The sequence below is a fragment of the Dermacentor silvarum genome, chromosome 6, assembly GCF_013339745.2.
Source record: "Dermacentor silvarum isolate Dsil-2018 chromosome 6, BIME_Dsil_1.4, whole genome shotgun sequence".
Lineage (NCBI taxonomy): Eukaryota > Metazoa > Arthropoda > Arachnida > Ixodida > Ixodidae > Dermacentor > Dermacentor silvarum.
In genome coordinates, this window is record NC_051159.1 from 115650262 (window position 1) to 115677918 (window position 27657).

General features: G+C 46.0%; 1 protein-coding gene across 1 annotated transcript in view; it reads right to left on the reverse strand.

Moving 5' to 3' along the window:
* Positions 1–966: 966 nt before the first annotated feature.
* LOC119456842 (anoctamin-4-like) overlaps positions 967–27657 on the reverse strand; it is a 38752-nt gene continuing 12061 nt past the window's right edge. Inside the window, exons 11-21 of the mRNA XM_049669099.1 lie at positions 26987–27142; positions 22953–22989; positions 21760–21910; positions 19410–19464; positions 18293–18387; positions 17610–17755; positions 16665–16817; positions 11419–11471; positions 9302–9486; positions 4046–4151; positions 967–2017 (exon numbers count right to left, since the gene is read on the reverse strand). Coding sequence (XP_049525056.1) covers positions 1832–2017; positions 4046–4151; positions 9302–9486; positions 11419–11471; positions 16665–16817; positions 17610–17755; positions 18293–18387; positions 19410–19464; positions 21760–21910; positions 22953–22989; positions 26987–27142 — 1323 coding nt within the window. The 3' untranslated portion in view covers positions 967–1831. The remainder of the gene's footprint in view (positions 2018–4045; positions 4152–9301; positions 9487–11418; positions 11472–16664; positions 16818–17609; positions 17756–18292; positions 18388–19409; positions 19465–21759; positions 21911–22952; positions 22990–26986; positions 27143–27657) is intronic.

The following is a 27657-nucleotide window of genomic DNA, read 5'->3' on the forward strand; positions in this document are numbered from 1 at the left end:
TTACATTATACTGGCTCCGCAATAGGATCGGTTACCGCTTGGCTGGGAGAAAAATGACAAATTCTTTAGAAAAATTGTCGGACTTTCCGGAACTGCACAGTTAGTTACGGAACAGCGTTATTGAGAGCTCCAGATGGATTTTGATCAATTGGGGTTCAATAACGCGCACCGAAAGCATGGTACACGATAGTTTTTCGAGTTCACTCCCTCGCGAAACAAACCGCTGCGTTGACTCGGTCACTGTGGCTTTCTGCTCCTGAGCGCGGTACAATGCATGGTCGTGGCGCCGCATTTCGATGGTGGCGAAGTGCAAAAAATGATGAATGAATGAATGAATGAATGAATGAATGAATGAATGAATGAATCAATCAATCAATCAATCAATCAATCAATCAATCAATCAATCAATCTCCCAAGTTTGAACTATGCTACACAAACAATGCAGTTTTATTTTCTTGCAAACGCACAATGCTTGATGCTCATAGGCGCAGAGGGTTGTGTCGTTTATATAACGACATTAAGAAAATAATGTACACAGCGACACGCATATAGGAAATGTACACAGAGATTCAAATGCAGATCTTGCAAAACACGTCGGTGTGGTTAAGCTGAAAGCAACTGAAACGTTGAACAACAAACATCGAGCAAGCATGCGCACGACCTTTACGGCCTTATATGCAACTCTTCTCGTCGCACAATAGCCTCAGTGTGTGGTTGTGTCAACGCGAGCCTGCCAGCTCTGAGCAGTCAGTCCTTAACACAGCAGCAACCAATGATGCCGTAAAGGTAAGAAAATGGCGTCACAACGCGAATAGCGTCACTCGCAGGTTAGTTGTTGACACCGTGGCTTGTGCACACCACACGACACATGAAGTCCACTGTCGAGACCACGCTGTCCACTCCTGTCGAGGCCGCGGTCGGAATGCTTATAGAAGTAACGCGTAATTGGCGGGTGGACTCGAAACGCGGAGCATATAAAAACGGTGTGGGGCGTATCACTTATAAAGCTTAAATCAACATCAAGGTTTCTTCAGGGACGGTGGAATAGGACAGCCCATTTTGATGCACTTGGAATAATAAATGTGGCTGCCAAGGAAATACGTCAGATACGATATATATTTAAGCACGATTAGCTTTCGACATCTTTGTTCTTCGATGGCTAGCAGGAAAACAAATTGTGCCGGCATACACTTGGCTGCACATTCAGTCACGTGGCTTGATAGCGGCAGCGGTTTAACACCGTGGGACTGTGGTCTAGTGAGTTCGATTGTGCAGTCAGTCTTCTTCCGGCGTGAACCACAGAGGTTCCGACAGGTGACACTTATCGGCTCTGCAATAATCTTGCACATTCACCAGCTGACAAATGCTGAGCCATTCGCTAACATCTAGTGAAACTGCTATAGTAGGTGCTTTCACAGAACTTTTCACAGACAAGCTGCTGCGGGATCACTGTGTGGCCAGCCAAGAAACTAAAAATGCTTCATATACGTGCATTCATGCGCTAACAAAACGGTGCTATATCGCATCTGGAAAGAGGCAAACACGCCAACTTCTTGATGTAACAATTCCTTGCTATCTTGCCAGCTCATGAGAAGTACACTGACTAACAAAGAACACAATCTATTTAACGCACACCAGGTTCGTAGGGAAACGTTTGCGCGATGACATTCTAAAGAAAAGAAGGAAAGCAAAGTTTTCATACAATAATCATGCGAGGTCATTGTCTCGAATTAGTGGCTAATCACTGCGACACATGATAACGGATCAAAAAGAAAAAAAGAAAAGGAGTCGGTGAAATGGCTTGCTCCGTGACACGCAATATAAGACGCTACTATTGCGATATGGACATAAAGCGTGCCCTATTGGCAGCTGCAGTGGCGGCGGCCATGTCGGTGTCTTGTAGCTTGGCGATGAGGTCCTGCACGACGATCTGCTCTCGCTTCATTCGCTGGGCCACCGACTTCGGCATGGCAGGAATCATGCCGGCCACGACGCCAGTGATGAAGAACACCACGTGCTGTGAAAGAATGAAGAAGAGTGGCGTGTTTGAGAACGTAGAGAAAAAAAAAAAATCAAGGGCACTTAAGTATCCCCACGCGGATGAATGCGAAAGCATTGCGACGGCCTCGTTCGCGTACTCACGTGGTCGTTCAAAGGAGCCGGACACAGCTATTGACTGAGAAGTCGAAGTCGAACGTTCGTCCATCGGAGCGCACGACAAAACTCACCGAAATCAGCACACCGACTGGCATCGCGGCGCTTTATATAGACCAGCCACCGGCGCCGTCTGTCTCTGTGACCACGTGACTTTCTGTACCATCTCCGGCCACGCCGCCGGATTTTCCGCTTCATGAGCCATACAATTGCTTTCGCATTAAAAACCGCGCAGCATGCTTTCAGCATGAACCCATTCTCTTAAAATGCGGATGTGGGGATAGTGACGACGTTGCTGTAAGAGAAAGGCCTCTCCCAGTTACCGCTAGCTAGCCCTATATTTTTGTCAATGTTTGATAGCTTGCTAACTTGGTGACTCCTTCTAATCTAATCTGCTTGTGTTGATCTACTTTCCATTCCTTTGGGGCCAATTTCGGAACCCTCATAGGCTGACAGCTATCTGTGAAATAGACACTGCGCGTTATAACGCGGTAATTATTGCTTTTGCTGCTTCGCACTTTAGGCAAAGCCTTTCCTTTTTTGCATCAGAGGGGGTGCGGTGGGGGGGGGGGGGGAGGGGTTAAGGGAGCTTTTGGAAGGTTTGCAGTCAGACCAAATTTGACTGTATATGTTGTCTTTAAGTCTCACTAAACGTCGACGTCACTATTTCCCACTCTAGTTAAGACTTTTGCTTGGACATCCCAAGTGTGTTGGAGGCGGAGACAACTTGTGGCGACTATGTGCGTTTCTGAGCACCTCTGTTTATGCTACAAATTATGACAAGTTTTACGGGCAAGTTTTACGGCGTGTCTCTTTTGCTGCTTCGCAAGACAGAACATTAACTGTATGTGCACTTTTAGAGTAGCTGTATAGTTTGCGCAGTTACGATTAACAGATAGTTTTAGAATAGCGTTTACAACCAAACGTAAACACATTACGTACGTAAAGAAATAGCCCTGCCCTCTCTGTGGATGCTCAGCACGTTATCGTTTTTTTGTGGTTTTTGTGCGCACACCCGCCGCGGTGGCTTAGTCAGCTAAGGCGTTGCGCTGCTGAGCACGAGATCGTGGGATCGAATCCCAACCGCGGCGGCCGCATTTTGATGGAGGAGAAATGCAAAAACGCCCGTGTGCTTGCGTTGTAGGGCACATTAAAGAACCCCAGGCGGTCAAAATTAATCCGGAGCCCTCCACTACGGCGTGCCTCATAATCAGAACTGATTCTGGCACGTTAAACCCCTGAAAGAAGGTTTATGTGCGCTATGATAACCTAGATTATTTTTCGAGTTTAACGTTCGTAATGTTTACGCACGCTAAAAAATAGCGTTGTCGAACATTGCACCACGCATGGCTCCCGCTTTAGCGTGAATTCTCGTAATGGCTACGTTCTCGCTTCCGTTGATCGCCAGTAACTATACTGAAATGAGCTTTCTATTCCTCTAAACTCATCCGAAACTTTAGTTATCAGCGCACAGCGGGTTTACTTTTTGAGATTGTTCGGCGATTCCGGCGTCCGTAGGCCCAACGAAAGGCGTCCGCATAGAAAGGACAGTATGGTTGCTAATGGATTGTCTTGGCTTGGACATGTTTGGCACGAGGCGCAAGATGGCATCCTGTATTATAACGTCTTCCTTGTGCTTGCGCTTCCATACGTCAAACTAAAGGTCTTGAAGGGACGCGCACCGTAACATCCCACAGAAGTGCTCGATTTTAACGTACGTAAAGTGACAAACGCTATTATAAAACTGTCTAGTAACGAATCTCACTAAACGTAATCGTGCCGTGGAGCTTTGCTATTGCTCTAGCAGCTTCGCACTTTGGGCGAAACTGTTCGGTCTGGACGTCCTAGAAGGACCGCGTGGTCATAGACATATTTAGTGTGCAAATGTCACCTCGAAGATGATGACAAAGCATAGTTGAGCTGTGGTGATGACCCAGAAGGTGCCGGACAACCGGTACTCGTTCTCAGTGCCCGGAGGCTCGCGAAATCCCGCGTACCTGCAAAAGAAAGAATTTCGCACCAACGCCCAATGTCAAGCAGCGACAGCGATAACTTTCTAAACGCCGGATATCCGCCACTGTAAACCTTCGGCTTTCTTCGCTTTGATACCGTATTAGGCCTGAACGGCGTTTAGAAATGCAGACTCGTAAACTCAAAGCTGTGTAGTAGACAACCGTTACGCATACTATCAATTGGCTGTGAGATGACTAGCCCAGTTATCGAACTGGGATTGCTAGTTCGCGTGGCCAAGGCCAGTTAGCTTGCGGGGGAGGGGGGGTTGGAAGGTTTGCCGTCAGACTAAATTTGCCTGTATTTGTTGTCTTTAAGTCTCACGCAGCGTCGATGTCACTATTTCGCACTCTGGTTAAGACTTTTGCTTGGACATCCCAATTGTGTTGGAGGCCGAGACAACTTGTGGCGAATGTGTGCCTTTCTGAGCACCTCTGTTTATGCTACAGATTATGTTTATGATTATGTTTATGCTACAGATTAGGGACTTTCGAACCAATAAACCACTACAATTCCTAGGAGACGAAGTTCTTGTGCTACCAGAAAATTTTGACTCAGCGACAGATTCCACCTTGACATGGATGCATTTTTACGAGTACGCATGCCAACACAATGAATGGAAGGACGATGAAGATGAAGTGCTGCATATGAGAACATATTTGATCGAAATGCGCGTAAACAGTCAGACTTGCGTATCAGAGACAACGTTAGCGATCCATGGAGCTCCTGGCGGGCAAGTTTTACGACCGCCTTTGAGAGTGACGCTGTAGACCATTGGGGCAGGGGAAATATTCAAACACCACTCCGGCAGTCTCTTGGATAACATTTATGAGAAGAGGAGACTTCCTCAAATTGCCGAATTTGCCTTATAGCAGAATCTTCAATAATACCTTTGATTCTCCACGGTAGGACAAGGACGAGTAAAGAAATGCAAATCCAAGAAAGATCTCCGAAGACGTTCGATGCACTGAAAGGTGATTTTGTCAACCAGATTACCGCGAATTCATTTTCAAGAGTCACGGCAGTCAGTCAGCGACACTCCCCTGCATAACGCCGCCTTTCACCAGGACAGATCCCCAGAAGCAGCGCCCGCCACGTCCGAAAAGTCAACCATGATTCAATAAAAGCGAGTAAGTGGGGATGCACAGCCACACCTAATCAAAGATGAGACCGTATATTTGACGAACGTACTTGGCGCTACACAGAATGTCATGAAGATGTTAGCGCACTTATAAACACCGGAGCTTTGGTTAGCTTTATCAATCGGTGCCTCGCCGACATTAGTGCCATTCGTTTAGGCCGTGCCGTGAAGGTCCACAGTTACGATGACGCAGTAAGATGTCTGCAGAATTGGGCATGTCTGACATTAGAATTTAACAAGAAAAGGTGGGAGCTGGAGGAGCTTCTCATGGAGGAAGTTGAGTACATGTTTATTCTGTCTAGATCAGATATGAAACGTTTCCATATGAACCTTTCATGGAACGATGAGATAACGATCGAAGGGAAAACACCCGTACAAGGAACACCTAGGATGGTTCACGACGCCGCAGATGTACGATCGTTTTACCCAGAGCTCCTCTGTGTCGAAGCCCATTCTTCACCTGCAAACGCCATAGAAGTGCCATTTTTACATCGCGACACCACACCAGTGAGATGAAAGCCGTAGAGTGCGACACGCGAAAAAAAAAAAAAAAAGAATGATCTCGTTAAAGCAAGAACTGCAGCAAATGTTGGACGCCAAGATCATCGGACCATTAACTCCACCTTTCGTATCTCCAACCACAATAATTCCAAACGAAGGTGGCTCGTCTCGCCTTTGCACAGATTATCGTTTCGAGAATCAATAAACTGAACTGTTCCCATTTCGGGTGCCTCGTGTAGACGACATCATCAACGATGCAGGAGGCTGTACTTGATTCTCAAGGCTCGCTTTGTGCAAGGGCGATTGGCAAGTGCCGCTCACGGAAGAAAGGAAACATTTCACTGCTTTTGTGACACCCTTTGAAATATACAGTGTTCAAAATTAAGCTTTACAGAATTTTTGAGATCAGCTGTGGCAACTGGATAACATAATTCGTATCCTTGAGCTGGGTTATTCGATGAGGCGCACATTAGTAGCACGAGAAATCGAAACGCATATCCAAGTAATTAACAAAAATCACTAATCAACTTCCTGGTTAATTATTCTATGACACATATTGCAATTTACGAATTGTAGCGGGTGAGCTTGTCAGGCGTATCTACTTGGAATGAATTTCCAGAATGACACCAGTTTGGATATATGCGCCATCAAACTCGCCGTAAAAATGCACCGTTCCACTTACATTTCTACCAAAATGCTGCTTTATACGTTGAAGCACAAAAATAACTGGAACGCCCAAAATCGCCACAGGCGATTTTGAAAAATTCCGTAAAGCTTAATTTTGAACACCCGGTAGGAATACAACACGCTCTTTTTTTGGGTAGAAAAATTCTGGAGCTTGGTTTCAGAAAATGATGAACGGAGCTTTGAAAGACTTAATAGGCATCTTTTGTAATGTCTATATAGACGCCATTATAATATACTCACTCACAAAGGAACACGACGCCCACTTCACTCAGGTTCTTGAGGCTCTCAGCCAATTAATGTGGAAAATAAATGACCGAAAAAAGTGATTTTTATATAAGGAACGTTGTCTTTCTTGGAAGAATATTTTATGGCAGAACAAAGAGTACAAAAGAGAAGAGTCAGTTCAAAGGATATACCATGTAATGAAGCCACACGGCGTACATTCGCTTCGTGCTTTCCTCGATCTCGCTGGCCATTTCCGAGCGTTTATATCGGACTACGCCACGAGAACGAATTGTTTAACTATGCTAATGAAGAAAGGAGTGCATTTTGTGTGGTCAGATAAGTGTGAACATGTTTGCAACAATCTGGTACGAATGATCTCATCCGACTTGTACCGGTCCTTCGTGACTTCACGTTATCATTTGAATTTTGACAGACTCGCACACAATGGCACTAGGCTGGAACCCCCAATTCTTTTAACTAATTATCTAAAGGCATGCATTGCAATTTGGTAATTCTAGCCTGTGAGACTAAGGCATATTCATTTGAAAATAATTCTGTGGGTGACACCATTTTCGAGATATGCCCCATCAAACTCGAGGGTAAAGATGCACTGTCGTTCCATTTACTTTTTAACACGAAAGTGTTTTATGCCGGGGTCCACCAAGACTTCACTGACGTATTTCCGTCACGGAAATACGTCAGTGAAGTCTTGGTGACGTATTTCCGTCACGGAAATACGTCAGCTTACAATGTACACGAACATAATACAAAGAAAGAAACCAGAAGAAAAAGTTCCACAAACATGCAAAATTTGGAAATCGAACCCACGACCTCTCGGTCCGCGACGATAGATCGCCGAGCGTTTAACCCATTGCGCCACAAACGCATTCGCAGAGAGCTACACAGACGCGCCTCATATATCTAACACTCCTCCGTGTACCCGCGCTCTTGCTCGGGGCGGTGCCGCCGCCTACGAGCAGAAAAGAGAAGTACTGCATTATGACACTAACGCGCACCGACAGTGAACGCTTCGGTGGTCTCAGCACTACGACGCCTCGATGCCAGCATTCGAAGGGACGCTGGCATCAAGAAGCACTACCAACGCCACCTAGGTGGCGTTCACCGTACTCAGCACAGCGGAGCGTGGCCTCCGCAATTAGCTCTGAAAATGTTTCTGAAGTTGATCGCGGAGGCTGCAATTACGACGCGCTGTACGCGCTGATTTGACTCGGTGACGATTCAGTTACGTGCTTTGTCTTGCGCGTTGTATTAGTGTGTCAGTTACGTGCTTCGTCTTTCGCGTTGTGCTAGCGTGTGCAGCGTAGTGCAGCTTCCATATGCACGACGGTTGCTCATGGTCATCGACGTTGGTAGTCGTGATGGAGGAGACGTGCCACCAGGCGTCAGCGTGGGTGCATCAACGCCTAAGGGCGCTTTAGCCACAAAACACCAATAGACATTATATATCAATGTGCAATAAACATTACACTACTTCTGTGAAGACACGTTTCACTTTCGTGTTCTATACCGATTCCTATATAAGAGGGATCAACCACATTTTTTTAACAAGACGCCGTTTTATGCATTAAAGTACAAAAGTAATTGGACCGCCAATGCATTTCTTTGCAAAGTTCGGGAATTAGTTATCTCGAAACTGGTGTCATCAGGAGAATTCGTTCCAAGTGGATCCACCTTGCGAATTTCCCGGCTACAATTGAAAATTGCAATATGTGCCGTAAGCTAATTAGTGTAAAACTTAATTATTGAATGTGTGTTATTTAGTCAGCTAAGCATTTACATTTTTTCGCGCAAACAGTTCCCCCTCCCTCTCTTCCTCCCTTCCTCCCTCTGAGTAATCCAGCTCAAGAATTAGAACTGTGCTATCTGCCACAGGTGATTTTTTTCAACTTTAGTTAATGTCTTCGCAGGAACGCCAGTATATACACCGCATGTACTATCGGCGTCGAATGAAACACGAACAGCGGAACGCCTGCAGGAAGCATACCTAAAGGTACAGTGCGCGCCTTCGGCCAGTCATATTTTATTGATTTCGTATTTCTTTGATTTTTGTTTTCTCTCCATGCCTGTCAGTGGTGGTGACTGGTGGCCGACGGCGCGCACCATGCGTTCAGTTACGCCTCGGGCACGCGCGCCACTGTTCGCATTTCATTTGACGTCGATAGTACAGAGCTCAACACACTTGTCTAGGACACAGTCCTGAGGGCCAAAGTAGCTACCAAAGCTTAAGCTGACCACCAAGTCGAGAGAAATCAATGGAAACTGTGAATGTAGTCATGAAACCTCACATAAAGCCGATTTTGTGCCGCATGTCATCTTGAGATATCGCCAGCGCGTTCTAGAGAAGTGTGTCGACCTCTGTACGCTGGTCAAGTCAGCTATTCATGTTGTTCACAATTGTTACTTTTAATATCGATGCACATGTATAGAGCGCGCAGACTGTTCAAATCTATGATTGGCGTTGTCAACGTCAGGCGTGCCTCGTGACCCCATATGAATGCTCCACAGTCGATTAGATAGCACGTAGACTATCAAAATGACTACGACGACGGGAGAGAGCGGCACCTGCACTCCCGCACGATGGACCCGTCGAGCGTGCCGTTCTCCGGCCGGTGGGCTTCGTCGTAGTCGCTGGTGTCGAACGTGGCCAGCGTGAAGTTGACGTAGCCGCTCAGGCTGAGCCCCTTGCTGTGGCGCACCTGATACACCAGTCGCGGGATGAACTCGCTCGTGAAGGCGATCAGGAAAGCCTGCGTTGTGTAGGCGGGTTTGGGAATTAGGCGCTGGCGTCAGGGAGGTTGGCGCACTTGCAAGGGATCTAGACATATAAATATATAGAGCAGAATATAAAACTTAGTATAGAACTTCATATAGAATCATTGGTACCCATTTCGAAAGCGATAGCTTTTTTTGTGTCTTTCCCCCACTTTGATGGTGTACTACGGCCAAACAGCGCAGGCGACGGGACGGGCGAAAAACGGACAGGAGAGCGCGCTGTCCTAGCCCATCTCGGAATCCTTGCGGCAGTCCTTGTCAGTTTCTGTCCGTTCATGCAACCTTGGGGCAGACGTTGATGCGTTGTTAATATATAAAGATGTTGCATTTCCGATGGTTGGTTTCGAATCCCGTTTCCCCAGCACAGAAGCTCAATACTCTTACCGTTAGGCAACAGACCTATGCCTAAATATGTAGAATAAAACACCTTCGCGATTTCTTTGCTCGCGCAAGCTAGTACTTTGAAATGCTTGGCGAATTAGGTGCGCTTCATAGCAATCAGTGTCATAGAATAGTTTTTAAAAGGTGATCGCGCGTATTAAGGCGGACAAAGGTAGGAGTTACGCAATGCGTTCGCCGCCGAAATTCGCTGCGCGTCTTTCATCGTGCTGTGGCGTGTTTGTCCAAGGTCAAGCAAATCGTGTCTTGTGATTCAACATGTTTTACTGCTGAGTAAAAACGGTATGTTTCTGCAAGCTCGACCTATTTTAGCTGGTGGACGCGTTCGTTACTTTTGTAAAAATAAGTCAATAAATTTAGGGTTGCCTTTTTTTCCTCCAGCGCTAGATTGTATGGTGGCGGAGCCCGATGAACTTAAAATTATTTTGGGTATTCTTTTGAAGATGTTCCGACTGCAACACGAGGCGCACTTTTAGGTCGGAAATGAATAAACTGACAAAAAATTAAGATAAAGTCCGTAAAGAAACAAGTCAATAAAGAAACAGGCACCGGGCTGTCGAGTTGGAAATTCTGAGACCACCGGTGCAACAAAAAAGAACTTACGTCTCTTGAAGAAGTAAAGATAAGATAAACAGAAAACAAAATGATGTACAAGAAAGGCAGTGTACTTAAAAATCACGAGGTAATTTTTTTAATGATGTCAGGAGCCTTATATTCAACGACAACGACATGCACAACAAAAATTTCAGGAACGTTACAACGGCAGTACGAACACTTGAGAACTAGCTAAGTGCCAGTCCATTGCTTCTTTTTTTGTTTGCAGTTACTGCCCCTTTCAACCATTAAATAACAGCTGGTATAATAACTGTGGTAACTTCGTGACAGCGAATTTTGGTTACAGAAACCTACTGAACTTCTTGCTTCATGGAGGGTTTTACATATTCATAAAATGTTACCTCTTTCGCTTCTCCTAAGCTTTGCCGCTGCCCTTCACAGGGGAAAAGAAACAAGTTAATAAAGAAACAGGCACCGCGCTGTCGAGTTGGAAATTCTGAGACCACCGGTGCAACAGAAAAGAACTTACGTCTCTTGAAGAAGTAAAGATAAGATAAAATAAAATCAGATGCCGTGACTTCCTTTTGATTATGCTGCCGGTGGGAGTAGGTTTTGTAGGAAAACATTTTAGAAAACACAACACCCTATAGTATTTTAAGGCGTTAGCATTAAAGGGGAGACTCACCTGCCTTCGTAAATGGCGCTGGCGCAAAATATAGCAGGCCGGTTCCTGAGGCAGTGTCATCAGTCGTGGTGCGTGGCCAATCCTGATACCAGCGCGCGCGACATCTGCCCTCGCCTATGTTCTAATGTGGTTTCTAATAAAGGCCAACATCGCTGAGGCACTGTAATCGAAGGCGTCGGTGGAGTGATCCTGATAATGCTGTCGCATTAAAATCGCTTACATGTATTGTCAGTGTTTGCAAGTTCTTTTTTTTTTTTTCGGGACTCACGTTGCAAATCACGGCGCAGCGTGCAAGAAGCCTCAGAATGGCTTGCCATGCGCCTGCGAGGAAAAAGGAAGAAGCGCAGGAGATAAGCGTGCAAGAGATAAGGCGCGAATGATGAACGTGAACGACAGTTCAATACAGTTAGTTCAGGCTGTTGCAAGAATGGAAATGTGCACGAAACAGCGCACACACGGTACCACAAGTAAAAGACACGGATCACAGTGCTCCCACTCCCGTTATTTCGTTGTTCGTGCTGTTTCTTCAACATGTTAAGTCACCTATCAGCGCGCAGGTGAAACCGGCTGTCAGAATATGCATACCTTACGTACAGTCAACCACAAAAGTTTGCGGACCACGCGAGCGCGTGCCAGACTGCCTATCCGCGCCACCTAGCGGTACGCCACCTAGCGGCGACAGGGGCGCTCTCCCGGATATGAGCCCTCTTGGTACTCGCCTGCCTGTTAATTTTTTATTCCCGTGCATGACATTGTTAGTTCGTTGTGTTGACGCAGAGCGCTGTCTGCGATAAGACCGCCACATATCTGGCTTGATAGCAATATCGGAGCAATCAATGCAACCTTTGTCGACTGGTGTGCCAGTGGGTAGATAAGTTTCACGAAGCGCTGCGACGATTTTTTTACGCGACGTTTACTGGCGCACTTTGGTTGGCAGCATCTTGGTCCAATGAGTGTTGCTGCTTCTGCGTCTTGAGAGAAAGGGTAGGGAGGTGTTTCACTGTCATCAAAAATAAAGAAAAAGCGGATGCATAGAAAATTTTCTTTCACACATAGGCGCATCTTCGCATCAGTCGCTGAAAACGTAGTAGACTTGCTTCAGGCCACGTGGTGATTGCCTATTTGGAAAGATGCCGCTGCGTGTTCCACTTGACGAAAGAAGGCACATTGTGCGTTTATTTATAGAGGGAATACCTCAGCGCGAAATCTGCCGCCGAACCAACAGGAGCCGGACTGCCCTGAATAGAATTATTCAAGCTTTCCGTGACGATGACCGATTCACAGATATGGAGCGCAGTGGGCGTCCAAGGGCCACGACTGAGGAAGAGGACCGCCTGATTACGGCCGCCATCGTGGCTGATCCTTTTCAAAGTGCAGAGGATATCCGAGAAGCGCTCTCGCTCACGGTATCGTCTGAGACTGTAAGAAGAAGGCTGAGTGAGCTTGGCCTGCAGTCTTTCGTAGCAGCACAGAAGCCCTGCCTCTCACACAGCCAGCTACAAGAACGACTCATGTTCGCTACAGCAATGAAAGATTGGACAACAGAGAAATGGGGCGATGTCATCTTTAGCGACGAGTCAACTTTTTCCACGCGCTGGGACCAACGGAAGCGGGTTTGGCGTCCACTAAACTGCAGGTGTGTTTACAGTGTATTGGCAGTTAATTCACGAAGCTAATTCTGCATCACAACATGTTTGACGTAAAATGAGCTTTTGGACATTACGAGATTTTTCTGTAGTGGTATTATGTTGAAAACATTAACGATTGTTTCATAGTACTACTTACTCTGAAGCTAATTAAAAGCTGCCAGTGGGTCTTTCAGTACTATCTAATGATGTTTGCACGTTTTCTATTGCAACTCTATAACAGCATTATAAAGTTCATACGCAAGAGGAATCACAACATTTTTAGACGCGCCGCTGAACCCAATTGTATGCTATTTCTTGCAGATATCTGCCTAATTACACACAGAGTGTTCTATCCAGTGGACGGTGTTCCGTGAGCGTGTGGGGAGCAATCAGCAAAGATGGCCTTGGTCCCCTTGTGCGTCTGGAAGGGCCCTTCACTGCGTCACGGTACTGCGACGTCATCACTAGACACCTCGTTCCGTATGCGCTGGACGGTCCATTCAGCGACGGCTGCTATTTTTTTCAACACGACCGCAGCCCGATCCATAAAGCACGTATCGTCCAGTCATTGCTAGAAGAACATGCTGTTTGCCAGCTTGAGTGGCCTCCATGTGGCGCCGACTTGAATCCCATAGAAAATGTCTGGGGCATGTTGAAAAAACGGCTGTCCACACGAGCCAACCGCGGCCACACGGCCGATACGCTGTGGCAAGCGATCGCACAAGAAAGGGAAAGCCTGCGCGGTCGACCGGAGATTACTGAATCTTTGTACGAGTCGATGCCCACACGTATCAATAAGGTGCTAGAAAAAGGCGGAAATTTCACTTCCTACTAGATCATTGAGAGACCTATGTTTCATGACACTTCTGTAAATGTCTTGTGAATAAATTCATCCCCTTCAGACACGAATTATGATGCACTGTCTGCAAATGCGTCAAATGCGCATGGCATCATTTCAAGACGCTCACTATTACATTCCAAGAAAGAAGACGAAGCAATGTGCTGTTTGGTGTGAGTTTCAGTAAAAAAAATTAATTAGCGTATAACTCATTATCTAATTATTCTGAAATCCGTCAGCTTGAATGCTTGCATAAAAAGAATCAACTATTAGGCCCGAAACGCATGCACACTTGCTTTTTCGGTTGTATTCGTGTCGACCGGAGAAAAAAAATACTCTTGACGTTGGTCTTGGAACGCGGCACGTCGAACGATTGTCTAACATGGTAGTGTCTCCAGCAAAGTGATCATCTGCTGCAATACGCAGGACAATGAAATTAACTGACCGCTAGTTGTCCCATCAGGAAGCGGACACGAATGTGCACACTGAGTTTTAGGTCATTTGAAGAAACACGTGGCGTGGGACGCGCCTCCGAAGTTCGAGTCCCCAAACGAGGACGCCGTGTCGCAAAGGGTTATAAAAAGAGTCATCGCACCCGATTATTTCTTATTTTTCTAAATGTAACCACTATAGCAGCGCGGTGGTTCGGGCTTTGCGCAGCAAAACCTGGGCGCAGGCGATCAAATCCCGGCCGCTACTGTCACTTAGCGATGGGGGAGGAACGGAAAAATTCTGCCTACTGACTAAGCATCTGTGTCCCATGGCTGCCTCACCGCTCACTCACGCACTCACGAAAAAAAAAAAAACAGCGTGGCTACGCGAAAATAGAACTGATAACAGCCGAAGAATACGCTGTCTGATTACTTGTACTGATATTCTGCTCTCAAAATATAAGCAAGTAGCCCTGGCTAACAAAGAGCGCGTCACGTTGAAAGAGATAGGTAGAAAATATTTGCGCACAGTGCGAAAATAGACAGGCCATAGATTTAAGGAGGGATGCGTCTTCAACGTAGCGCTGCTGTCGATCGCTGGTGACGTAGCGGAAGTGTCGCGAAGAGGCTCTTGGCCACGCGCTCGCGTGGTCCGCAAACTTTTGTGGTTGACTGTACAATTCTAGCAAGTCACATGTATTTACATCTAGATATTTTTAAACTAATTTTGTGTAGAAAGAAAAAAACTTGCTAAAAGATAAAATATAGGAAACACAGGCCCTCTACCTAAAAGAAAGAAAAGATAGCAAAAATATTCAGGCTACTGACGATGAATACACGCGCGGAAGAAAAATAGAAACATGCACCCGAGCGTGTTTTCTTTGTTTAGTTTAAAACTGCGCTGTTTTTTCTTCGCATGAGAGGACTCTCAGCTCACTCAGCCTCGTTAGAGAATGACTTTGCCTGACATGAAAAAGCGAGAAAGTAGGAAATCTTCGAAGATTGGGTTTGGTTTTATGAGCAGCGTGATGGTACTGTAAGTCAAAACTCAATTTCGTACTTGTGATAGAAAACTACACTTCCTGTTTGCACTCACTTGTGTACACTCTTGTCTGAAGACTCTTGTGTATGCTACGTGCCTCGAAGATCCGTAACTACGCCGAGTTTTAATCCCATTAACAATTTATGCTTATTGTTTGCATTGGTTCGTGTCTTCTTTTATGAAGGTTCTAGTTGATCCTACGTGCCTCCAATATTCGAATCACGAAAAAGCATCAATCGCGATAGAAAATTAGTAGAGTAGCTATACGGAGTAAGGATGGTAGTTTTATCAGCTGTATAAACTTTGTATAAACTTGGACATGCAGCAGCACCAGCAACGCGCATAACTGTTGTCGACGCCGTCGGCGTTTTGCCCGCGTTCGTACCGAACGCGCGGGGCGTTGGTGACTGTTGCCGGTGCCTCTGGGGGCGGCTCGGAGGTTTTCGACGAGACCAGACAACACCACCTAGGTGGTGTTGGATCAGAACGGGACACTCGTCGAGCAACGTCCGAAGTCTTTACCACCTTCTCGCCTCACAACGTTTTTATCTAAATATGCATTTGGTGCCGCAGCTAAACGTCGCCGCCCCTCCCTGCCTCCCGTCCCCACACGGCCTTTCGCGCGACGGAAGAAGTCGCGTTTGCTCTATATATATGGTGATTGTAAAGGAGGGAAGAGACGCATAATTCTGCAGCCTTTCAGGGAGCACGGTGCAGAACGCGCGTTTGCTCTCCGCCGTGCGTTCGCTCCCCGTGATAGCGCGAATCCCTCGCGCTTTCACTCGCACATAAAGCATACGGCGCGGCGAGGATTTCATCGCCGTTTGACGTCCTACGGAACCTCACGGCGACGACGACGGCGACGACAGAAATTCGCTTGGAGTGTCCATATAATTGCTATCGCAATAAAATTTTCCTCGCAATACCAAGTTGTACTGGTTAGCATTGGTTCACGTCGTCTTGTCTGAAACATCGTGTGCGTCCTATGTGCCCCTCCAAGATCCGTAATCACGCAAAACTTTACTCGCGATACCAAATTACACGTGTTTTCATTGGTTCTGGCCATTTTCGCTAAAGCCTCACACACACACAAGCACGCACGCACGCGCACACGCACACACTAAACCACTCACTGTCAGTCACTGTCACTCACTCACTCACTCACTCACTCACTCACTCACTCACTCACTCACTCACTCACTCACTCACTCACTCACTCACTCACTCACTCACTCACTCACTCACTCACTCACTCACTCACTCACTCACTCACTCACAAAAAGGTGACAAAAGACGCAAACGTCTGCAGCGAAATCTTGGAGGCAAAGTCGTCAGTCACCGATATCGTCACAGATGGCGCAACAACACCATGCCGCGTAGGGAGCCTACATAAAACGGCGTTGCATGTAGGCTCCCTAATGCCGCGACATGAATGGAGGTTTCTAGGCGTCAACGTGCACCTGAAGCAGCGTTTAATGAGCATGAGCAGGTGCTTAGCGGTGGCACATGGAAGCTATTTAGTTGTACTGCGCTTGCGTTAATAAGGGTTCCACAACGTAGACGAAATTACCGCACCGATATTTGGTGCCCTCTCGGCGACAGGACGTCGTAGCCGCTTGCTGTACCGGTACGCGTCGAGCCTGATTTCGCAGACGTTGTTAATGAGCGCGAACAGGGGTGCCAGGGGAAACGCGGCCACGAACAGCGTGACGAAGCCGAACTGGATCGCTGCGAGGCCAGAAGAAATCGTTCGTCACAGAGAGAAAATTGCAGGGTCTCGGCCGAAGGCTGACCTATAAGAAATAGCTGGGTGACGACAGGTCTGCGAGTATGATGAAAAGTTGGACGCAGTGTTACATTACCTGCATTACATTATAGGCTGCGTTATGTGTGAACTGACATTTATAGTGTGTAATTGTGCACCTGTGCATGCTTATTTTTTGGGGGCACTTACGTGTATTGTTTGATTTAATCGCCAAGGAACTGGCCCCCATGCTTAGATGCCTACATACAATCCACCGCGGTGGTTCATTCATGGCTACGGCGTTCTGATGCTTAGTGCCGAGCACGATGTCATGTGTTCGAATCCCCCCGGCGATGGCCGCATTTTGATGAAGACTAAATGAAAAAAGAATGGCTTGTGTACTTGGATAGAGGCGCACTTTAAAGAATCCCAGGTGCTCGAACTGAATCCCGAGACCCCGACTACGGCGCGACTCGCAGCCCGTGAGTTGTTTTGGGACGTTATAGACCCTAGAATTGAGTTGGATATAAAGATGCTTGAATACAAGAATATACGATGACTTAGCCTACCATCTCACGTGCCGAGTTCAAACGCACGCATGCCATGGTCTACGCTCTACGTACTAACACTTGTACGTATTTGTCGCTTACATCACGTGTTTCGGTGTTGAAATGCTCAATCACGCGCGTAAGTGAGTCGCGCACTCGATATATTCACCACTCGTGATGTTAACAGCCTCTCGCGAAGCGACGTGGCTGCACTCGAACTGTACTCACTCATTTGGAGGTACTCGTCGAAGGGTGCAAGCTTGGGGCACTCGTCGAGGTTGTAGTCCTCCTCCCAACGCGCGAGCTTGGCTTTCTGCTCGACGATTTCCTTGCCGAGTCGCCTGCGACGCTGCCGCCACCACGCCCTCACGATGCTGGAACACACACAGGGGGTCTGAAGTTTTAGACTCTGACGCAACCCTTGCTGCAGCTAATACGCATGTGGGACTGGCGAGGTTATTATAATGCAGAGTCGAGGGCTTCTTAATGCCATTATATCGGTGTTTTTAATGCGATTAACATTGTTAAAGTACTTCACGCCCTTTCCGGGTGCGGACTGTATATATGTATATATGTCTCTAACGGTTTTCCCGCCAACCTGTGTCAGTGGATAGTCCATGGCCGAGTGGGTATCGGGCTGCTGTGCAGGTGGAACATGGTTCGAAACCAACCAAATTTCTGCTCTTAGTGTACGTTGGCATAGCTTCGAGGCCAGATAGCTAGCCAGATTCGGAAAACTCGGTGGAAGTAGAAAAAAAAAATCCTATATCGCGTTTAAATTTGGAAATATATTTTTCTGTTCTTTTATGTTTGAGCAAGGAATAAATTAGTCGAAGAATACGAATAAATTGCGTTTATGAATGCCATATTATTTTTGTTTCGCTGGAAACTGGCGTGATGTTACAACTTACGGAAGCACAACGCTGTTCCCGGTCCTGATGGCTTGCTGACCCAACATGACGGTGGCGAGCTGGACGAAGACTTCGTATAGGCAGCCGCCTTCGCACTGTGGTATGGCACGACAGGTCGGGTATCGGTGAGAACAGGACACGCTACGGATATCTTTGTCGCGAATACATATAACGAACGTATACATTCCGAAGTTTGATAAGGTCCTGAATCAAACAGAAATATTTTTTACAGGTACCAACATCCAGCGGTTTCGCTTCGGGACCTCTTTCCTTGATTATTTCTCTCGAATGTACTTTCACCATATATACATGAAAATGAACGACATGCAAACGTGGAGCTACTGAAGCACTAGGCTTCCGAGTCTGTGGGCCAAGCAACAATGATGTCGATTTTTTTTAAATATTAAGACTGTCGACATTAATATCAATTACTCCACGCTCTAATCCCGATGCGGAACTGTCGCAATATACGATTGTTCCTATATGGAAGGTTCAACACCATGAGCCACGCTAATTGAAGAAGTCAGTGTGAACAAGCATGGCAATACATTGAAGTTTATAAATAACAGTGGCAAGAAAGACACGTTCTCTAAGCGTTCCAGGCGCAAACGTGGCACCGATGGCGCTTGACGTTTTGCTTCTTTCGTCGCGTTGAAAGGCCGCCTCAGCAAGTATATACGCTCTTTTGAGAGAGAGAGCGGGGGTGAGGGGGAGGCATGCTCTAGCGCATCTGTTTCAGACACATGAACTTAAGGTACAGTGACCACCTAATCGTTGTTCTTGTGCCAAAATGAAGCGCTGTATTGGACAATATCTCATAGGATGAGTTCGGATGACTCGAGAACTTTGTAAGGGGAGTTCGCGGGAAGAGGCCTTTGTTGCTGCGGTAGATGACGATAATGATGATTAAGTTGAGAATAACGGCAATGGCGGTGGCAGTGGTGATCATGCTATTGATTTGGCGTGTCGTGGTTGTCCTTCTAGGTTAGGTTATGACTACCTTCATATGACTACACCACTTCAATTCACATATGTTCCGTGCGTAGAATAAATACATTTTCGAAATAAGGTGAATAAACGTTAAGTGAGACGCTTAGCCACGTAAAGAAGAGCAAACCTTATCCAGCGTGTAGCCTCGCCAATGCACCTCGCGTCCCGGATCGCCTGAAAACCTGAAACGTGAAGCCACACAAAAAAGATAAAGTTCGCAGACGTGAGCTGAACTTTGGTAGCTGTGTGAAGCAATATGCACGGGGGTCATTCGTTTGTAGAAATAATGCGCAACATCTGCAAAATGCAGCAAACGCCCGTGCAACTTAATAAAGGTGGGTAGCTAGAAAAAAAAAAAACTATCGCACGTTCGGTATTTCTGGTAGCCCGTTCCGTCTAGAACCACATTAAGAATGCCAAACTGAATATCTCATTTTACTGCGAGAGTTGCTGCAAGTCAGAAATTGGATTTCTGTGTCCGCTCTTTCCGTTATGTCGACGATGACGTCACCGTCAAACAGTCCTAGTCTGGCCATCTCCTCATCGCGATCTTCACCCTTGCCTCAGGGCGAAAAAAAGAAAAAAAAGAAAAAGAAAGAACAGCTAATTTCTAGTACAGACGTGCATTTTTGCCCTCTTGAAGGGTATCAAAGTTCCCGTTTCTTCTTTATTGATGCATTGATTGTGTAGAACTTGTATGTTATTGAACCTGCTACATAACTTTCGAAATTTTTTTCTGCCTTACTCGTCATGTATTCACGTGAAGAAATTTTCTGCGTACGGTTCATACTGTTTGCACCCCCTTCACGTCATTAAGGGACAGGAAGACGGCCATGTTGATTGGAGAACAAGTGGGGGTAGCGGGTATTATCGTTGAGATTGGGAGTGAGAAACTAAGCAGGTTTAGGCGACGGTAACGAGAGCAGCAGATAACAGAGTGTCTGTTCGAGTTATAGAATGAGCGCCGATGGAAGGAAAGCGCATTTCGGAAGGGCACTGAACTAGGCGGTATGATGAAATTAGTAAATCTATAGGCATATATTGGATGTCAGCTAGTGCAAGACGGCGTTGATTGGTGATCCCTGCGAGAGGCCCTCGTGCTGTAGTAAACATAAAAACAGCCCGATAATGATGCCGATAATGATGACGATGACGACGATGATGATGATGCACCTGTGCGGGCTTTTGCTCCACACTAAAGAATCTGCGAGTGGTGGCTCCGGTACGTGTATTTATAGGATGTCACAATTAACAGAAAAAAATGTGGTTGATCCCTCTTATATAGGAATCGGTTTAGAACACGAAAGTGAAACGTGTCTTCACAGAAGTAGTGTAATGTTTATTGCACATTGATATATAATGTCTATTGGTGTTTTGTGGCTAAAGCGGCCTTAGGCGTTGATGCACCCACGCTGACGCCTGGTGGCACGTCTCCTCCATCACGACTACCAACGTCGATGACCATGAGCAACCGTCGTGCATATGGAAGCTGCACTACGCTGCACACGCTAGCACAACGCGAAAGACGAAGCACGTAACTGACACACTAATACAACGCGCAAGACAAAGCACGTAACTGAATCGTCACCGAGTCAAATCAGCGCGTACAGCACGTCGTAATTGCAGCCTCCGCGATCAACTTCAGAAACATTTTCAGAGCTAATTGCGGAGGCCACGCTCCGCCGTGCTGAGTACGGTGAACGCCACCTAGCGCGTTTCTAACGCGTTTGTGCTAGCGTGTTACGGCGTTGGTAGTGTTTCTTGATGCCAGCGTCCCTTCGAATGCTGGCATCGAGGCGTCGTAGTGCTGAGACCACCGAAGCGTTCACTGTCGGTGCGCGTTAGTGTCATAATGCAGTACTTCTCTTTTCTGCTCGTAGGCGGCGGCACCGCCCCGAGCAAGAGCGCGGGTACACGGAGGAGTGTTAGATATATAAGGCGCGTCTGTGTAGCTCTCTGCAAATGCGTTTGTGGCGCAATGGGTTAAACGCTCGGCGATCTATCGTCGCGGACCGAGAGGTCGTGGGTTCGATTTCCAAATTTTGCATGTTTGTGGAACTTTTTCTTCTGGTTTCTTTCTTTGTATTATGTTCTATGACGTATTTCCGTGACGGAAATACGTCAGTGAAGTCTTGGTGGACCCCGGCATAAAACACTTTCGTGTTAATATCACGAGGATAATAACGTTTTGTGCGCATCGCAAAAAAGAGATATATCCTTAAAAAATGCCCGGACCCTCAGTGAGATCGGTCTACTGTCACAGTAAATGCCGCAGAGAAATCGCAGAAGTTGGTTTATTTACTTTTTTTTTGCGAACAATTAAGGAATAGCTGTGAGGAAACTCTGCATGCTGCTTTCTTGCGTCGCTTGCTTTGAAATTATTTCTCTGTAGCGACAGACAAAGTGTCGTCAAACCGAACTAAATGATTGACCATGCGGCTGAAGGTTAGTCTCCAATCGAAGGTGTTATCTATAGCGAAGCATTGTTGAATGGCGGTGATTCGACGTTCTCTGACCTTCCTTTGAAGAAGGCGATGTAAATGAGGGACGAGTAGTTGTTGAGGAAGGTGAAGAGGAACATCTTGAATGCGAAGCTGTACTCGTAATCGCGCTGTGTCCGAGGCCGTTCTGGAAATAAACAAGAAATTAATGGCTGGAAAGAGAGCACAGAAGCGTGCACTACAACAACACTACATCGAATAATTAACGGCTCTCTGACGTAAGGAAATATTCATGAAAGGTGTTAACTCATTCGAATTTTTAACATTATTTTCTTTTCTGTTTTCCTTCTGAAAAATCTTGTGTCTACTGCATGTTAGATTTTATATTTGGTGTCATTAAATTTGATCGATTTTATTTTCGATTTGATATTTCATTAAAATTGTGTGCTTCATTGTTGATGAACTGTTGATTTGTAAGTTGATGATTGTGTATTTGATTTCGTTCAATATTGTTTACCCTGTCCAAACTACCATTGTAAAAAGAAATTTTTGGGACCCTAACTAGCGTAGGACTATGGGTCCACTCAGTGTGCGCGAACTTTATTATACAAAATAAATAAATAAATAAATAAATAAATAAATAAATAAATAAATAAATAAATAAATAAATAAATAAATAAATAAATAAATAAATAAATAAATAAATAAATAAAAGAATTAAGAAAAGAGGCTGGTTAGCCTACAGAATTAACAAGTGTCGCGAGAACTTCGGCGAATAGTTGCCTGTGCTGGTGCACGAAAACATTTTAACAATAAAAGTACACTAGCTCGAGTATTAGGTGGCCGCATTCTAAAAATGCCACGGTAGTTTCAAGGAGAAGCGATTTATAATGGTTCATAATATAAAATTAACGCAATCGGTACTTGGACCACAAGGAATGGGCACTCACGGCCCCCAGAAACAGGTGAGCTTTAGAAGGGCCTCATTCAGCATAGCGTCGCGTACTTCTATACTACGGTCACTGTTGAGTATACATAGTGTTATATTCAGCTATCTCAATAGAGAACCCACCACCGTCCTCTTTTCGTGGCATAATGAGCAATCCATCACAAGAAACGCGCAAATTATGTTCTGTGGCTTTTTATTGCGTGAGGCACGAACGTTCAAATCACTCTGCACACTAACGCAGTCACAAAGAATAGCGAAAACCACCGCTGCAGACTCTCACCCAGATCTGTCAACCGAGTGGCGACCCAGCCGTACACCTGGAAAGAAAGAAGTGATTCTTGGTGAGGTCTCATCGAAATTTTGTCTGCCAATGAGCAACTACACACTGGCTTCCTTCAGTCATACAATGATGAATTATGCTTTGCCCAGAGTTCTTTGTATTTCTGCGTGTGAGCATGCATGCATGCACGTGAGTGCGCGCGCGTGTGTGTGTGTGTGTGTGTGTGTGTGTGTGTGTGTGTGTGTGTGTGTGTGTGTGTGTGTGTGTGTGTGTGTGTGTGTGTGTGTGTGTGTGTGCGCGTGTGTGCGCGTGCGCGTACCTACGTACCGGACGCTCGGGCTTACAATGCTTATGGTGCTCTGGTTCCGAGCACCAGGCTCATCCGCACAGTAATGAACCCCAGGTGACAAAACTTCATCCTCAGCACTCAACTACGCCGTGCCTCATAACCAAACTGCTACTATGGCTCGGAAATCCCCATAAATTATTATTGTTGTAAACTAAGTAGGCTCCTGGCAAGCGTGAATAGTAACTAGTAAATGAATGCCATGTTGGAGTACAAATTTAGAAGGTGGAAATAGCGTTACACACGCGGGACTTAAAGAAAAGAACAGTGCACGCGAGCGCTGACTCGCAACTGATTTAATGAAAGCTTTCTACCACGGTGGACTGTGGCACATTGGAAAAGCCAGCCGAAGCCACTCCCATTGTTCTAAGTAAAAGTGTTTCGTTCCTCTTATTTTAAGTAATTTGATTGTCGCACTGACTGTCGTATTCGTTCATTGAAACATGGGAGCTGTGGCCCAGTGCCCTCTAGCTGCTTCGGATAGAAGCAAGAAATTAGTTGATGCGTGCGCAAAATCCGGCGCTCATGGTCTGTTGGCACCACTCGATCTGTTTCTTTACACCTATATCGGTACGACGTTTGCGGCGTGTTAGAATTCGGAGCGCGTTCCAATTACTATTTTCCGCACTTTTACGTAGTGGTGAAAAACCTTCATTTGTTAGCGTTCGTGTGTCATTTTCTGTTCTTTCAGTCCCGTGCTTCTCGCGTTATTTTCAGTTTTTTAACAATGTGACAACTGACCACAACGTCTACCATTCTGAAGAACAATGTTTATATGACCTCTCGACTGTAGAGTACTGTTGTTGGCATTCAAGACTACCTGCCCCTCATAAACGTAGTGCTGCTATGCCACGTGTACAAGGCCGATTCATCATCATCATCATCATCATCATCATCATCATCATCATCATCATCATCATCATCATCATCATCATCATCATCATCATCATCATCATCTTTTATGTCCACTGCAGGACGAAGGCCTCTCCCTGCGATCTCCAATTACCCCTGTCTTGCGCTAGCGTATTCCAACTTGCGCCTGCAAATTTCCTAACTTCATCACCCCATCTGGCTTTCTGCCGACCTCTACGGCGCTTCCCTCCTCTTGGTATCCATTCTGTAACCCTAATGGTCCACCGGTTATCCATCCTACGCATTACATGGCCTGCCCAGCTCCATTTCTTCCGCTTAATGTCAACTAGAATATCGGCTATCCCCGTTTGTTCTCTGATCCACACCGCTCTCTTCCTGTCTCTTAACGTTAGTCCTAAGATTTTTCGTTCCATCGCTCTTTGTGCGGTCCTTAACTTGTTCTCGAGCTTCTTTGTTAACCTCCAAGTTTCTGCCCCATATGTTAGCACCGGTAGAATGCAATGATTGTACACTTTTCTTTTCAACGACAGTGGTAAGCTCCCAGTCAGGATTTGGTAATGCCTGCCGTATGCACTCCAACCCAATTTTATTCTTCTGTAAATTTCTTTCTCGTGATCAGGGTCCCCTGTGAGTAATTGGCCTAGATAAACGTACTCCTTTACAGACTCTAGAGGCTGACTGGCGATCCTGAATTCTTGTTCTCTTGCCAGGCTATTGAACATTATCTTTGTCTTCTGCATATTCATCTTCAACCCAATTATTACACTTTCTCGATTAAGGTCCTCAATCATTTGTTGTAATTCGTCTCCATTGTTGCTGAATAGGACAATGTCATCTGCAAACCGAAGGTTGCTGAGATATTCGCCGTTGATTCTCACTCCTAAGCCTTCCCAGTCTAACAGCTTCAATACTTCTTCTAAGCATGCAGTGAATAGCATTGGAGAGATTGTGTCTCCTTGCCTGACCCCTTTCTTGATAGGTATCTTTCTACTTTTCTTGTGGAGAACCAAGGTAGCTGTGGAATCCATGTAGATGTTTGCTAAGATATTCACGTATGCCTCCTGTACTCCTTGATTACGCAATGCCTCTATGACTGCTGGTATCTCTACTGAATCAAATGCCTTTTCATAATCTATGAAAGCTATGTAGAGAGGTTGATTGTACTCCACAGATTTCTCGATTACCTGATTGATGACATGCATATGATCCATCGTAGAATATCCCTTCCTGAAGCCAGCCTGTTCTCTTGGTTGACTGAAGTCAAGTGTTGCCCTGATTCTATTGGAAATTATCTTGGTGAATATTTTATACAATACTGAAAGCAAGCTAATGGGTCTATAATTCTTCAGTTCTTTAACGTCTCCCTTCTTATGGATTAGTATAATGTTGGCGTTCTTCCAGCTCTCTGGTACACATGAAGTTGTGAGGCATTGCGTATAAAGGGCCGCAAGCTTTTCAAGCATGATATCTCCTCCATCTTTGATTAAATCTACTGTTATTCCATCTTCTCCAGCAGCTTTTCCCCTGGTCATGTCTTTCAAGGCCCTTCTAACTTCAGCGCTAGTTATAGAAGGAGCCTCTGTATCCGGTTCATCACTATTTTGAATGAAAGTAGCTTGGCTGTTTTGGGCACTGTACAGGTCAGTATAGAATTCTTCCGCTGCTTTTACTATGTCATCGAAATTGCTGATGATGTTACCATGCTTATCTTTCAGTACATACATCTTGCCTTGTCCTATGCCAAGCTTTCTTCTTACTGATTTAATGCTGCGCCCATATTTTACGGCTTCCTCAATCTTTCCCACGTTATAATTTCGAATATCCCTCACTTTTTTCTTGTTGATTAGTTTTGACAGTTCAGCGAATTCTATCTGATCTCTTGAGTTGGACATTTTCATCTTCTGTCGCTTCTTTATTAGGTCCTTTGTTTCTTGGGAGAGCTTACCTACTGGTTGCCTTGGTGCCCTACCTCCCACTTCAATTGCTGCTTCTGAGATCAACCTAGTTACGGTTTCATTCAAGCGGCCTTAGCAATGAAAGGCCGCTTAAGACTTTCTAAAAAAATTACCGGAGGGATATCTAGCGCTTGTATCCGCGTAAGCAACAAGCATGACGGCTCAAGCCAGCTCGCAATCGATGAGTAGTGCACAGACTTGCCTTAACTTTATCCTTCTTCAAAACATTTTTGCACCTTTACAAAACTTCATCTTCGTCGCGCCATTATCGTCAAACACTCGTCGTCATCCCATTGTCACGTCGTCGTCACACTCACACGGTTATGCGATTGTCGTCTATTAGGAATCGTCATATTATTGTGGTGATGTCGGCGTCGTCGTACCACCGGTTCATTTCCATCGACGTCATTCCTTCGTCATCCCATCGTAATCGCTGCGCCGTCGTCATCCCGTCATGCTCATGCACGATCTTGGCAAGCGAGTACCATAGCCAAGTGGGGCGATACCGATGTATGTCGCAATGTAGCCGAAGCAACGGAAGTCTCGGAATGGCCACTACAGGCGGTAAATCATCGCGACTTCAGAAACTGTGGTATGTCGACACATAGCTCGAATGCTAACCGCATTAACGTTGACCGTCATCGTGAGATGAGGCCTACCATAATAATTTTTCTCACGCGTTTAGAAAAAAAAATAATAGTACGAGTGCTTAGAAGTTTAAGTAGAAAAAGCGTAATGAATAGCGCCACAATAGCGTAATGAAGAGTGCCATCATTACCATGTACTACCAGAAAGGTCGCGGAGCCATAGCTCCCACTATTAAACATTTTCAGGAGCTATGTACGTCTAGCGCCACGTACCCTGTTCATGCACAGGATGACCGCCAAGTTGATCGTGGACGCGCTGACGGTGGTGCCGATTGTCGCTGTGAGCCTGGTGACCTTGCTCGACAGGAAGGTCACCATGAATATGCGGTATCCGATCACCCCCATCACCGTACACAGCACCAGTATGAGCTGCGATGAGAACGTAGGCAGGACAGCTCGTTCTTTGTCATGCCACGTTACGTATAAGCACCTCATACAAGAAGCGCCTTAGCTTCGTATCTTAAACGTTAAGCAAAAAAAAAAAAAGAAAGAAAGAGGTCCAGTAAACATCGACGCTAAAGACAGAGTCGTCATGCAATGAGGTTCAAGTGATTCGGTGGTTAAATGTTGGCTTTATCTCGCTATTCTGCCTTCCGCACTCCAAACTAACCAGAATACAAGCGCGGGACTGGCGTCACATCCAAACGAACACATACCCACACCTAAATCTCCTATGCAAGGCGCACCCGGCGCATTACACAGACACCTGCCCGTGGTGTGGAGCAAAACACACGCTGGCTCACATAACGTGGGACTGTATGGCTAGGCCGGGAGATGTCAACTCACCCCTTCTAAGGGCGACATACTTCGTTCGGCAGTGGGAGGCACTGCTCGCAAGCGAGGACCGGGAGAGCCAATTGGCCCTCCTGGACCAAGCTCAGCGA